Here is a 14,680-nt window from a genome sequence, read left to right as displayed (position 1 = left end):
CTCTTACTGGATCTTCTCTTCCATCTCACAGTGTGTTCTCTTACTGGATCTTCTCTTCCATCTCACAGTGTGTTCTCTTACTGGTTCTTCTCTTCCATCTCACAGTGTGTTCTCTTACTGGTTCTTCTCCTCCATCTCACAGTGTGTTCTCTTACTGGTTCTTCTCTTCCATCTCACAGTGTGTTCTCTTACTGGTTCTTCTCCTCCATCTCACAGTGTGTTCTCTTACTGGTTCTTCTCTTCCATCTCACAGTGTGTTCTCTTACTGGTTCTTCTCTTCCATCTCACAGTGTGTTCTCTTACTGGTTCTTCTCTTCCATCTCACAGTGTGTTCTCTTACTGGTTCTTCTCCTCCATCTCACAGTGTGTTCTCTTACTGGTTCTTCTCTTCCATCTCACAGTGTGTTCTCTTACTGGTTCTTCTCCTCCATCTCACAGTGTGTTCTCTTACTGGTTCTTCTCTTCCATCTCACAGTGTGTTCTCTTACTGGTTCTTCTCTTCCATCTCACAGTGTGTTCTCTTACTGGTTCTTCTCTTCCATCTCACAGTGTGTTCTCTTACTGGTTCTTCTCCTCCATCTCACAGTGTGTTCTCTTACTGGTTCTTCTCCTCCATCTCACAGTGTGTCCTCTTTTAGCTCAACCAGTCCTTGGGATGTCGGTTAAAAAAAGAGGACTAGAAGTATAAAGGTTGTATCCATACCAATTTACTCTGGTTTACTTAGCTCAACAATAGAAGGGGTGGGGTAGGGCTTTAGCTAGATGACGGCAAATAAGGATAGTCAGTGTTAGAATATTCTTAATATGACTTCAACGCTAACCCCTATAACCAAAAGATGATTTCACACGATTCACATGCTTTTTCACATCAAACTGTTTTTTAAATTTACTAACATGAGATTATCATTTTCATCCAATAGTTTGCTTGGTCCGTTGGCCATTCTCTGGTCTGAGACTGAGACTGGTGGGAGTGAGTGTGGGTATTCAGACCTGTCACTGCCAGCTGCATGGCAGTCGGTCTGCTGGAACTCATGTCACATCCAGGGGTCAGCCACCCCACTGGTTGAGAGACAGAATTTAAATAACAAGGGCTGAGGAATTGCCAACTGTTTAAAGCCCTTACAAGGTCAATGCAGAATAATTGCATTTGCTTGGCTGGCGAACAAGCTGTCCACACTTGGCAGAATTTGAATGAGTTCACAAAGAATTTCAATGAGGAGTCCAACTTTTTTATATCTGAGAGACATTTGTAAGACGTGGAACGTAGCCAAATGTTACAGAATCCACCGGTCCTAAATGGAAGTTTCCAATGGTAGGCCTAACCAATCATTGTAAACTCCTAATCCTGCTCTGTAACCAAACTAAAGAAATGTTTCATTCACAAGGATGTTTGTATAAGTGGTCTAAATATAGTCCAGATGTGTTCAGTTAGGCACCATCTCTTGTAGATTGTGAGGCTCAGATGTTCTTCCCACAAACGGGCCAACTAAAGCCAGATAGGTTTGTTAATTATTCAAGCCTAGTTGAAAAATGCTTACTCTTCACCATCACCAGCTGCAGACACGGTGCTAACTGAAAACATGAACAATGTCCACCTGCTGCTTTCTTAGAGTAAATATTTCCCTCTTATCTGTAACTGTCATGGGACTTCCCTGATAAGGAAAACCTTAGGATCTGATGCCATTTTTCTTTTTTCTTTTACCTTTATTTAACTAGGCAAGTCAGTTAAGAACAAATTCTTATTTTCAATGATGGCCTAGGAACAGTGGGTTAACTGCCTTTTCAGGGTTCAGGGGCAGAAGGACAGATTTATAACTTGTCAGCTCGGGGATTTGAACTCGCAACCTTTTTATCCTCCAGATAATAATACTTCTTTATTCAAATGTATATGTCACATGCTCACACAGCATCATATTTGATGTTCTATTTACCAAATTACTATAAAGGCCAATTTATAGTAGATTCAAGAACAAGCAAAGTGCCTATAGAAAATAGCTGTAGGCTAAGCAGAATGTGAAAACTTTGGCGGGCAAGGAATTCAAAAGTAACAAGGGGCTTAAAATAATTTATTTCTCACACACATACACACACACGCACACACGCACACGCGCGCGCGCGCACACACAAACGCCTCAAATCGTGGGCGTATCTACGATTTAGATCTGCCCGGGGGAGAGTCTTTTCTCAGCGTCCCCACAATATAGCGCAATGGCACATTACAGACCGCCCATGAGGCGTGGCTAGCTTGAAGGGTAGGTTATAAAGTTGGGCGAGGACAAAATTGCATTGTATTACAATAATGCAGACGCACGGGACGGCTGTTTGATTTATTTGTTCTATCTGGAGAGAATTCCTATATGGACTTTCAATTTAGGTTATTCTCAGTATACAACTACATATTGTAGTTTTGAAATATATCAACATGTCGAAAAGTTATGGTAAGAAAACGGTTATTTCTGTAACCAGTGGGCTATTCACCTGTCTTCTGTTGCTCTTGGTAGTCGCGCAGCATCAAAGAGTTCAGGTAGATGAGGTTCCAAACCAGAGAGAGATGGGGACGCGCTCACTCCAGAGCATGGACACCTTGGCTACGGACGGAGTGAAGGCTGTTCAGCAACAGGTCAACTCGGAGGCGCAGACGAAAAAAGGATTCTCTGCGTATTTTTCCAAGTTGACCCGGGGACGGAGAGAGGCGGACAAGCCTGCAGGGTCCGCTCAGTCAGCGACAGATGCGTCCCCCGCAGAGGACATCAGTGCAGATGACATCTTCATTGCTGTCAAGACCACAAAGAAGTTCCATCAGTCTCGACTGAATCTCCTTCTGGATACCTGGATCTCTAGAAACATGCAGCAGGTAAGCCAACAATACTACATTATTATCAGAAGAAAATGGTTAATTTGAAATCTTCTATGGACATAACCTAGAATAAAACAATCACATATTTCCACTAGATTTCTTTTAGTAGGCTTAGGCTAGGCAATTTACCACAATGCTTTTACAAAAAAACTAATATTCTCCCATAAAATAATGAGAGTTAAGTGTTAAGGCTGACCCACTCAAACGTATTTTCCACTCATGTCAGGTGAAATGGGTGATAACTGTTTGATCCTGAACTGTCCATGTTACCCTCTTAGTTGTGCAGAGTTCCTTAGGCTCTGTCACTTTTTATTCTGCCTTGAGTGATGCCCCTGAGAACATAGGGAGCAGTTTCAAGCCTTTGCACCCCCCTCATTTCCCCTCTCTTTCACCCCCTCTTTTGGGAGACCCCGTGAATGCCCTGGTGCAATGCATGTCTCACAGCAGCAGCCCCAGTGCTGTCCCCTTTCCAGGGCTAACAAAGCGTCTTTCTGAGGGGGAAGAAAAGCTTTCCCAGCCCCCTTGTCTCAGCCGACCCCATGGAAACGTGGGAGCTGAGTCTGGGTCCAGCAGCCAAGGAATGGGAAATCTGTGGGGGGGGGCTTCGTTAAGGGGATGCTTGGGACAAAGGGGTGCATCTATAGGGAAGTTTGTGCTGGGAGTAGCACGCTGAGTATGAAAATGCAGCCCTGAGAACCAAGCTGTTTTCGACTGGTGCACAAAGGCACTCACAGCCATAGTCAAGAGGAAACAGGCTAGTCATAGTGATTTTATCCACTACCCAGAGTTGTCACGCATATTTTTCAAAAGTAAATTAAATTCTCCTTGGGCACAATCGCACATTCTTTATCCACCTTCTTTTGAGAACTCTTCTCTCCATCCCAAGCCAAACCCCACTCTGTTTTGGGTGTTTTGAAGGTTAGTCATGGCAACACTGTCTCTCTTTGTATGCAGAGGAAGTGGGGTGAGAAAATAGAACTTTGAACACATAAGACGCATCACATGATCAAATACAGTAGCCCATTCAAAAAAACTCCCTCCAAAAACTCACCCCATTCCATAATGGTCTGTGGTGAGTTTACTACATCCGATATAAGGGAAAGATACAGGGGAAGTCTATCTGACATCTGTCCTAGCCCCCCCCCCCCTCCCCTACTTCAGGAAAGGTTTATGCTCAGTAAGATGGGCTGTCAATAGTTTGGGGAGTAGCAGTTTACATGGACATTGAGTGTTGTGCTTACTGTAGTGGATGATGTAAGTCAACTCTCTCTCTCTCTCAGAGATGGGTTAACTGCAGGGTTTAATCAGGCAGCTGGTGGGATACAGTGCAGGCATAAAGGACAGCCTGGGCCCACAATACAAATGGGAGTTCCTGGAGGAAGCCTGACAGGTGGCCAGAAGTTAGAGAACAAAGGATGGTTCTAATGCCAGTCATAGGAATCAGGTCATTCTCAGCACATATGGACATCTGCACCCAGGCTATATGATAATGCTCAATTGATGAACACCTGTGGAGCTCAGCTGACTGAATCCAGTTGATCATGTCTGTAGCTGGTAGAGATATCATGGCATTCTGCCAGCAGGTGAGGCCTGACTAGAACTGTAAACTGGGCAGATCAGAGCCCTGATTTGTATTTCCAGCACAGGAGATACACTTTTTCTGTTTGCTTAATTCCTTAAGCCAACGGACGTGCTATCAGATAATGTTTACATGTAAATAGAGGGTAGATCCAATCTGTGATTACCATGATAGAATTGTGCCTGTGGCCTACTGTGTCTGGCAGAATAATATATCCGATTTAGTATTATGGTCAGAAGTTTGTTTTTTATTACATCAAATTAAATAAATTATTGGGGGGGGGAATGTTATGGTTCAAAGAAAAGTTGGTGTAGTGAAAGACCCATTTTTGTGAGTCATAAGTTAGTGAGTAAGCAAAAGTACTGTGACATAATATGATAAATACCTTTTTTTCTAATTTTACAACTTGTTATTATGCACGGGTTGTTCAAATAGTAAGCCGTTGTTTCCGGTGTTTCAGCAGATTTCCCCCCTGGAACAATGCAGCTTCCCTCGTGAGTGAGCCTCAAAACAATGAGAGAACAAACTGTGCAGCAACAGCGTTCTCTGGCTTGTAGTACTCTGGGCTCTGCAGTACATAACTAGCTACAAAACACAGGTTGAAATCTAGCTCTAAACTACACATCAATGGGCATTATGAAGGTATTGACTTTGGTTGTGTCTGGACAGAACAGCTGGTAGCCTGGCACTGGCAGTGACATCATAGTGGTTTGATATGCATTCCATTTTTAATTGAAATTATACTAATTCGCCAGCACTCCCAAAACGAGCGTCTGTACGTCTGGCAGTTCTGAAGAAGACTTGGCTCCATTGTTGAGTTAATCAAAAAGCCTTTCACAGTATGAAGGAATGAGTCTGAATATCCAGCTGGTCAGAGAGTGGGAAAGTGTCATTGTGTGTCTGTAGGTGGCCTGTTCTCTGTCCTGTACTGTAATCCACACTCCAGTGACTTTAGTGCTGTGCTAAAGGCTAAAGGGAAGGGAGAACGTGACATGGTTGAGTGAGGGGGGCGGAGTACGTGGTTGTTGATGGAGGGAGATGTGTGGAGGGGAGTGCAGTCCGTGCCCTTCCTTCCCGGAGATCTTGAGACAGCCAGCCAGGCACCATGCTCTGCTCAGACTGGGCTGTGCCAGGCCTTTCTTTGGTGGGGAGGAATGCAGGGCCCCCCCCATCATAAAAAAACAACGGGTTATTCTCCTCACGGGGCAGGACTTGTTATTTATGAAATTATGGGGGTGAATGAATTAGTATTCCAGTGACTTCTTTAATGTTTCAGTTAAGACAAAAGCCATTTAGCCCTTTGGAGACTTCTCTTTAGTTAACTGGTGCAGCTGTATGCAAATCCCAGCAAACATAGTTAGAATTTACCCAGTGGAGGACTTTACCCAGCATGAAAACACCCGGCATTGTTCTATTGAAGAGGGCCAGCATATGGGGTGGTGAGAGAGGAGGTGAACGGGGGATGGGTAGAAGCTTGAAGTGGGGGTGAATGACCACACAGATTTGCATTTACTAATCAGCAGTGAGACCCCCCCCCCCCTCCATCAGCCCCACTCAACCCCTGTCTGTCAGTACCCAGGTTGCGCTGGCAGCTGCCTCAGTGATTAGGCTGTCCATTCAGCGGGACTTAAAGCAAACAGCGCCAGCCTCTGATCCCTTTATCAGTGAAACCACCACCCTTCCTTAAACAAACACAGGCCCAGGGCCTTGCAGCATCCATCGCACAACATCTGCTCCCTGTTTGTTGTTCAAACCAATCAGATAAATCTTTGGCACCGATGGCAGATAGTACTGAACTGTAGAAATGGGAGGGGAGTTATTAGAAAAGTGAATGTCTTTGCCTTATCGCCCTCTGGCATGAACTTAGCCAGCCCCACGGTTTAGATACACATCTCAGATGGCTGTTGCTGCTCAACAGTCAGAGGCAGCAATCAATTAGTGGGAATGTGGGGTTGGTTCAGTTGTCATAAACTGTTGGGAGGTCGCGAGCAGCGAGAAAGGGAAGGAGGGAGTGGGGCTGAGTGCGTGCTGCTACCTGGCGTGTTGGGGCACGCTGCGGGGATAAGGCAGGTGCTGTCTCACAAGAGGGGAAGAGTAAACAGGCAACGGGCAGACACACACGCACACAAACAGGCAACGGCAGACACACACGCACACAAACAGGCAACGGCAGACGCAAACAGGCCATGGGGGCCCTTTCATCAGCCCTGTCTGACTGGGGGAGGGCTGCCTAGCACCTGCTAAGCCCTTACCCACCATAAAACAACCCCTAATCCCTACCTGCTCTTTTAAGTGTGCCACTGAGGCTGCCTTTTGTTGTTAACTAAACACCAGCCTGCAGGGTTCTAACCTTGACAGCTTTATTCTTCGGCTGCTAAGACCTTACTGTGTGTCACACAGGTGGTGTTGAAATGATCATATCTGAATGATGGCCATCGATTTCTATTTCTAGTCAACATGTTGGGGCTTGGGAGTGGGTACAGATCCAGAATGGTGTTGGGGGTCAGTGGTGTCGAGATGGTTGCCTCCCTCTTTGTTCTATGTCTGGGATACTTTTGGGGGACCTGCACAGTTGCCATGGAGAGAGGGGAACCTTGCACAAGAGGCCTTTATTAGAGTGGAGCTTGTTTAACTTCATGTGTTCTCCACATGCATAAACGACTGCTGATAGATGGTCATCACACTGAATTCGATGTATGGTGAACAAGGACATCTGTAGTTTGGACTCCAGTTGATTCTTGTGCCACCACTTGTTTTGTAAGGGGCTTTGATTTCATGGATTTCCACCCCCACAACGTGATCTATTTTCCCTCCTTTTCAGACATACATCTTCACAGACGGAGAAGATGAGGAGCTGAAGAAGAAAGTTGGTGAGTTTGGGATTTTTTAGAATTTATCTTAACCTGAACAGTAGCTGGAATTAGTGTATCATTAAACGTCCAGATTTGATAGTGAGAAACCAAGCCCCTATTTTAATCCCCATGGAATGTGTTGCTTTGAGCTCCTGGGGCATGTAATCTTAGTGGCAGATGACGTTAAGGCTCTAACAGCGCTATAGTTACAATTACTTGCATTAACTAACTAGTAAGGTACTAGTTTGTAACTCACCATCTCCTCCCTCATTGTTCCTACAGGGAGTCACGCCATCAACACCAACTGTTCAGCAGCACACAGCCGCCAAGCTCTATCCTGCAAGATGGCTGTGGAGTACGACAAGTTCATTGAGTCTGGGAAAAAGTAAGTGTCTATTTAAAGTGATGAATTTACCCAGGCTGTATATCATTCTAGATTTGATAGTAATTGTAATGCTTTAACAATGTTTTCCCTTCTTAGGTGGTTTTGTCACGTGGATGATGATAACTACGTTAACATGAGGACTCTGGTGAAGCTGCTGTCCCACTACCCCCACACCCAGGACATGTATATTGGCAAGCCCAGCCTGGACCGGCCCATCGAGGCCACAGAGAGGCTAGGAGACAGCAAGATGGTAGGTGCACTTAGCCCCCCTGGCCTATGACAACTTTTCAATTGGTTATTAAAAGTTTGAGATGCTTCAGAAAGGTTGCATAACAACAACTTAATATGCTCGCTGTCTTTTTTTTCTTCTTCTTCCAGCGACCAGTAAACTTCTGGTTTGCTACTGGGGGAGCCGGCTTCTGTGTGAGTCGAGGCCTGGCTTTGAAGATGAGCCCATGGGCCAGTGGTGGCCATTTTATGAACACTGCAGAGAAGATTCGTCTGCCTGACGACTGCACCATCGGCTACATCATCGAGTCGGTGCTGGGGGTGCCTCTGACCCGCAGCAACTTCTTCCACTCCCATCTGGAGAACCTGCAACAGGTGTCCAGATCTGAACTTCACAAACAGGTGAGATGTGAACGTGTGTCAGTCCGTCGTTTCACTGTGAGAATAGAGTAGAATTATTTATCAGAACTTATTGGGAAGGGTTGCTTATTTCTTTCTCGTATGTGCTTATTCCAGATCACATTGAGTTATGGAATGTTTGAGAACAAGAGGAACATCATCAATATGAAAGGGGCTTTCCCAGTGGAGGAAGACCCATCAAGGTAAGACGTTACACTCTGCATGACTACTAATACACAAATGGCGATCCTACTCTACTTGAACTATCTTGACTGTAAAGAGGGTATATCTTTTTTTCTCTGTTAATCTAACCTCCATGTCTCTTTCTCTCGCTCCTTGTGTTCCAGGTTTAAGTCTGTGCACTGTTTGCTGTACCCAGACACCCCTTGGTGTCCGCTTCAGGTTGCCTACTAGGTGACCGGCTCCTTTGGTATCCTCGTCCCCGCTGTGCCTCGGTATCTGAAAGGCTGGTGGGGACCCGTGTTTGGTATCGGACTGTGATGTCACTGTATTTTTGTTTCAGTGGCACACAGACTCTGATAGTTTTACTGGGCTGCTGTGCGGCCCGCCTTGGGACATTTCCTTCCTGTGTGGTGTCTTGGTTCCTCCCCTGGCATAGGGGCAGAGGAGCCAGGCAGGCACTTAGTGGGAAGGAGCTTAAAGCATTATGGCTTTGCAGGCAATCAGTGCGTTGTGTTTTAAATGTTGCTTGTAATTGTATTTGCAATTCTTATAGAATGTACTACTTATATATCCAAGCCTTTTGCCAGCTTTACGTGATTCATTTGTTGAATTTCCGTTGAATTGTTTGCCTTATTGTTCAATTTCTTTTAGTTTCTTCTGGGTTTTGGAAGCCATTCAAGGTGACCCTTTTAGGTTCTATAGAAATAATCAGACGGTCAGAATGTCTGAGATTGTGGAGGAAATGGTTTTCATTTTGGGATTTTTGGTGGTTTATATTTTTTTGCTCATTTCAGAAGACTCCGGACAAAAACAATAATATGAAGATATTTTGGTCCTTTTTGTTAATGATTTGTCAGTGTTATTACTAATATGATTTGAGCTGGCAGAAGGCAGTTTTCCAAATGTGCCGTCAGGTTATAAAATCTGAGGTATATCAGGAATAAGCACTTTTCCCCTTATTGATAGTTTGAAATGAATGAGTTGACAGAATTGACGTCCTTAGATATGTTTCACAGCTGTGTCAAAGCCAACGGATGTAATGACATAACCCCAAAAAGATCAATATCTCTAGATTTGATTGTATTTAATAACATTCCTTGCATTTGATAGAATCAGGGAAAATAATATATAGCAAAGATATAGATTTTTTTCTTTGTTACAATCAACTGTTGATTTGTTTTGAAGATGGTCTTATTTTAAAAATTGCACAGCTGGGTTTGAAATTAACTTTTGCTTGCTCTTGTGAAGTAACTAAATGACCTCCAACTCTTCCACTGAGAGTTTATATTGACCTTCTTTAGATGACCTTCAACACATGTAATACTCTCTGATACGTTTTGCACAAAATGGATTGATTGAGAGCCATGTACATTAGTCTAGCTTATTCCTCAGTGAGTATGCGGGTTGGTTTTGTATTGAGCTTTGCAAGAGCAACACCAGTGTTTACACACACAGAGGTGTTCTTCCTCTGTAAACAACCCATATTGGGTAGGATTGTACATGTTAATTATAAAGCAGTATTTGTGTACTGTGCCTTTTTTAGTTGAAATGCTAAATGTGTATATTGAGGATTAGAATGTAAATGATTTTGACGACCTGGACATGTTTTTTACTGCTTGTTGTAACTGCGCTGAAGGGCTGTTATTTATCCTCCAGTGTCTGGATGGTTCTGTTTGCTTCTCAGGGATTTTGATCAAATCCTGATGTTATTACCATAGGAACCCGTGTGGTGCCTGAACATGACGCTTTGAAATAAAGTTGGATAACCGCTGAGAAACAATCTCTGTTTTGTGTTTTTTTGTTCTATTACATTCCATTCATAGCATGAGATTACAGATCTCCTTCTACATAAAGGCTAGAATGGAATAAACCATCCTTGTATTTTACAGATGGTGTTTGTGTGTGAACGAAATATCAGCTTATTCAAGCACGTCATTATTTAGAAGGGATGACATAGGGTGTCATAACTTGCCATGATTTTATATGTAACTGTCAGAGGGCACACCCAGGCATGACGATTAAAAACTCATTGTGAACTCTGTCATCTCTCACAACCATGCCAAAGAAAAGGGCGAAATGGTAATGCCCAAATGCTTATGTACTCTGTCTAAAGCTCCGTGCTTGTCTCACTAAAGCATTTAGGCAAACATCCTCTCCCAGTGAGTCTGAATGTTGGCCGAGGCCCAGGGTGTGAATTATAATGCTAATTGGAAGCACTTAAATGCCACAACTCCGACTTTATTTATTAGTCTACAACACTGGGTATGGGAAAGGACATTGTTGCAATCGAAATGATTGCGAGAAAATGAACAAACCACAGTTCTCCATGTGTCACGATCCTAATTCCACTGAAGTTGTGATCAGATGTGACATTTCTGTGTGTCTGACAGACCGAACCACTGCTTTTCTTCAGACATGAGAATTCTATGCCAAGATGGAGGAAATCATTCATCCTACAGTGATGGAGAGCCTTGGGAAAACAGTTTGGCGATGATGAATTGTGGGTAAAGCATTGTGTATCCCATATTGTACCCCTCTTACTGTAAATAAACAGTAGCCCTGCCTGATCTGAAGGATACTCGACCCAACGTCCATCACTCAACCAATGCAGTCTCACCTGTAGCAAAGTGCAGAAAAGCTCAGAAGTTTTCATCCCTCTAGGTTTTGAAACGACAGACCAAGGTAACGTTTCTGTAACCCTGGAGTCAGACCAGACTTCAGAGCCAAAGCTGTAGGAGTTGACATTACTCTTCAATTGAGGATTTGTTATTAATATAAAAACCTTTGTTTTTCTAAGTGAAATATCAAACTGCTCTCGGCGCCGAAGAAGACGTGTTATTACGAGGACACATCTGCGACTTACCACTTAATTGTACAAGAGTTTATGTACTTTAGCCATTTTTATGCTGTTCACATGGGTCCAGTGCCAGTCAAGAAACCCTTCCTTCCTCTGGGTTAGTCAGGATACAGTTTTACCCAACCAATAGCCGCTGGTTAAATGGATATGGTTACTTGAGTGATGGCTTTAACACGCCTGTGTCATATAATACATTTCACCCTCCGTTCAAACCTCCATAAAGATTGGAGGGTCAGTTATCATTTCATGTGTCACTGGAGAGGAGAGAACAGAGAGAGAGAGAGAGAGAGAGAGAGAGAGCTTGATGACAGATGTCTGTTTGAAACTGAGCTTCAGGCACATTAAGGGCCTATAACTTTTCCCACTACATATCACCAAGCCAAGCTATGATTATGGCTTTGTGGTCTGGATGTTTTCTCTGGTAATTTGTCTCACATGCTCAGCTTCACTGACGGGTCCTTCATCCCTTCACATGAAATGTTTTCAAAATGGACAAATGACTGTAAATGTAAAGTGGGTGAGTCAAAAGATTAAAATATGCTTTGAGAGATAAGCTACAGTCCCACTGAATGGAAGTCCTGAGTGTATGAGACAGGCAACCTTAGACATGTAGTTACAGACACAACAGCAGGTGACAGATGACAAACAGAAAGACATGTAACTGGTGAGAGGGTTATCAGAGAGCAACAACAGGATGCTACAGCCCTGTAACCTCATCTCTTCTGGTGACTAGACACAATGTTGAAACAGAACTGGGGTGGGGGGGGGGATGTTGTGCCTCATCCTGTTATCACTGATAAAGATTTTAGAAACCAAACCAGTCCACTATCCAAATTCCGTTTTTTAAATGATGAATTGTCTGCATAGTGGATGTTGTTTCTCCACACACCGATGCCAGTCGACACTCGATCTCCAGTCTTCCTTGTGTTAGCTTCTCCAGAATTGTGTCAGTCAAACTGTCTGCCCTCACCCTCGCCGTACTTGTGGCTTTAACCCTGGGCGTCAGTAATCAGGAATAGCTGATGTATCTAGACTCTGTCTGCCTGCTCTGCCACCCTTTTAATGACAGTTCTGAGAACTCCCATGTGGCAGTTGACATGAATTCAGAAGTACTTTAAACACACACGGACTTAAAGGTTTTCTATTTGTTTTGACTGGTTCCCCTCCACTTCAGACGCTACAGACTGTCTGAGTTCCGCCTTTTCCCAGACGGTCCATTTAATGGGTGCTTCCTGTCTAAAAAAGCTCCCAACCTACTTGAGAACGTGTAGGCCGATAATAGAGCGAGTAGGATTCCAAACATAACTATATTTAAATCATGAAATCCCCCCCAAAAAAAAATGTGCAATGTAAACACCAGAACAACTGGTGCCTTGATAATGAAACATGAAAGCAAACCTGTTAAACACTCCTGAGGTAAGATAGTTGCATTGTGACTCACTCTGACTCATTTGGTGGACACATTCAACAGTTGATCCAACCATCATTTTATCTACAGAGACGTGTCAGAGATGGCTGTAGACGGTGATGATCTGAGACTGTCTGTATCCTGCTGATAAGACACTTTAACACCTCGGAGAATCTATAGCCTCATAGGTGTTACATCTCGCACCTCACTGCTTGCTGTTGGTTCAGATGTGTCAAAGTACACACGAAAAGTCTGTTTCATTAGGGAGGTCTGCCTTGTTTTCATTCAGACCCACTGGGCACACACTGGTTGAGTCAATGCAGTCTCCACATTTCAATTCAATTTTTAAAATATTTGTTTTATTAAACCTTTATTTAACCAGGCAAGTCTGTTAAGAAAAAATTCTTATTTACAATGACTGCCTACACTGTCCAAACCCGGACGACGCTGGGACAATTGTGCGCCGACCTATGGGACTCCCAATCACGGTCGGTTGTGTTACAGCCTCGGAATTACATTCAACCAATGTGGAATAGACAATGAATTGACGTCTGTACCCAGTGGGTATTATCTACATTTATGTGTCAATTAATAAATGATTGTCTGACAATGGAATGGCATTGGCCAGTGGGGCAGTGGTGGTGTGGTTTAGGAAACTCCTGCAGTGATGTTCATGGTGAATCCTGGCATAAGGCACAAATCTGGCGAGGTATGGAAGGCGTCTTTAGAACAACTGCCAGGAGACAAACATTCCACAGCGCGCCGGGGATTGCGGAGACGCTGGTGACTCGCACGCTGTCACCGTGGCTTTCCCATGCAGATCACCCACCCAGACAGTCTCCAATTAACAGCCCACGGTGTCTGTAGGATTAGGAGTGGCTGGAGTGGCAGGACGGTTCTGTATAGCCCCACTGGGAGGGAGCACTCACAGCAACTGGCTGGGGGCTTAATCCGCTTTCTCAACATTTACTCAAAAGCTGGGAAGGCTGTCTTTACCATAATCCAGGTGTCAACTATCTCTAGAAGTGAAAGCTCGCTTGAAATACAGAGTGGCTATTATTTGTGAAGACAGTGTCCTTGAACAGACTATAGTGAAGATCCGGCCTTAAGAGGAGTGCTGCAGACTCCACCCAGACCGATCCATCTATATACCGTAGCCTCTTGAAAGGTCCATTGGGTAAGGTAAGGGATCTTCTACAGTGTCCCACAGCAGGTAAAACAGTTCATGTGTGTTCAGCCAATAGCTTGATCTCCCCCATCCATTCCACACCGACTCAGAAAGGCTGTGCTTGTAACTCATGATTATTGAATTATTTGATCTGAGTGCTGGGAAATTAATTCCTGTTGGCACAAGCTGTAATTGAATTATCCATCAACAGACTTACAGTGACAATGATAATGTACTCGAACACATTCCATGACATTGAATCATTTGAATTATCTGAAAACATCCACTTATTTCAAGACATGAAAGGCTGTCCTGCCTATTCCTCACTCATATACCATCGCTGCCCGAGGCCCAAAGTACTTTCCTACACTTAAAGAAACATACACTGAGTATATAAAACATTAGGAACGTTTCCTCTTTCCATGACATAGACTGACCAGGTGAATCCAGGTGTAAGCTACAATCCCATATTGATGTCATTTGTTAAATCCACTTCAGTCAGTGTAGATGAAGGGGAGGAGACAGGTTAAAGAAGGATTGTGCCATTCAGAGAGTGAAATTTCAAGACAAAAGAATTAAGTGCCATAGAATGGGGAATGGTAGTAGGTGCCAGGCGCATCAGCTTGTGTCAAGAACTGCAACGCTGCTGGGTTTTTACCACACTCAACATGTGTATTTCCCGTGTGTGTCATGAATGGTCCACCAACCAAAGGACATCCAGCAAACTTGACACAACTGTGGGAAGCATTGGAGTCAACATGGGC

General features: G+C 43.9%; 1 protein-coding gene across 1 annotated transcript; it reads left to right on the top strand.

Annotated features, from left to right (window-relative positions):
* Positions 1-2,300: 2,300 nt before the first annotated feature.
* Positions 2,301-10,263, top strand: LOC124000378 (beta-1,3-N-acetylglucosaminyltransferase lunatic fringe-like). The gene is made up of 7 exons (XM_046306697.1): positions 2,301-2,854; positions 7,258-7,306; positions 7,571-7,673; positions 7,770-7,923; positions 8,052-8,303; positions 8,418-8,503; positions 8,648-10,263. Exons 1-7 carry the CDS (start codon positions 2,423-2,425, stop codon positions 8,712-8,714), a joined length of 1,143 nt encoding a protein of 380 aa, XP_046162653.1. The 5' UTR covers positions 2,301-2,422; the 3' UTR covers positions 8,715-10,263.
* Positions 10,264-14,680: the final 4,417 nt, after the last annotated feature.

The sequence above is a fragment of the Oncorhynchus gorbuscha genome, linkage group LG16 (genome assembly GCF_021184085.1).
Source record: "Oncorhynchus gorbuscha isolate QuinsamMale2020 ecotype Even-year linkage group LG16, OgorEven_v1.0, whole genome shotgun sequence".
NCBI classification, from domain to species: Eukaryota; Metazoa; Chordata; class Actinopteri; order Salmoniformes; family Salmonidae; genus Oncorhynchus; species Oncorhynchus gorbuscha.
This window is presented reverse-complemented; position numbering and strand designations above follow the sequence as displayed.

Coding starts and splice junctions, on each gene's coding strand:
- LOC124000378 (XM_046306697.1), top strand. CDS start 2,423: ATGTCGAAAAGTTATGGTAAGAAAACGGTTATTTCTGTAACCAGTGGG. Junction 2,855..7,257: donor TCTCTAGAAACATGCAGCAG/GTAAGCCAACAA, acceptor CCTCCTTTTCAG/ACATACATCTTCACAGACGG. Junction 8,304..8,417: donor GATCTGAACTTCACAAACAG/GTGAGATGTGAA, acceptor TGCTTATTCCAG/ATCACATTGAGTTATGGAAT.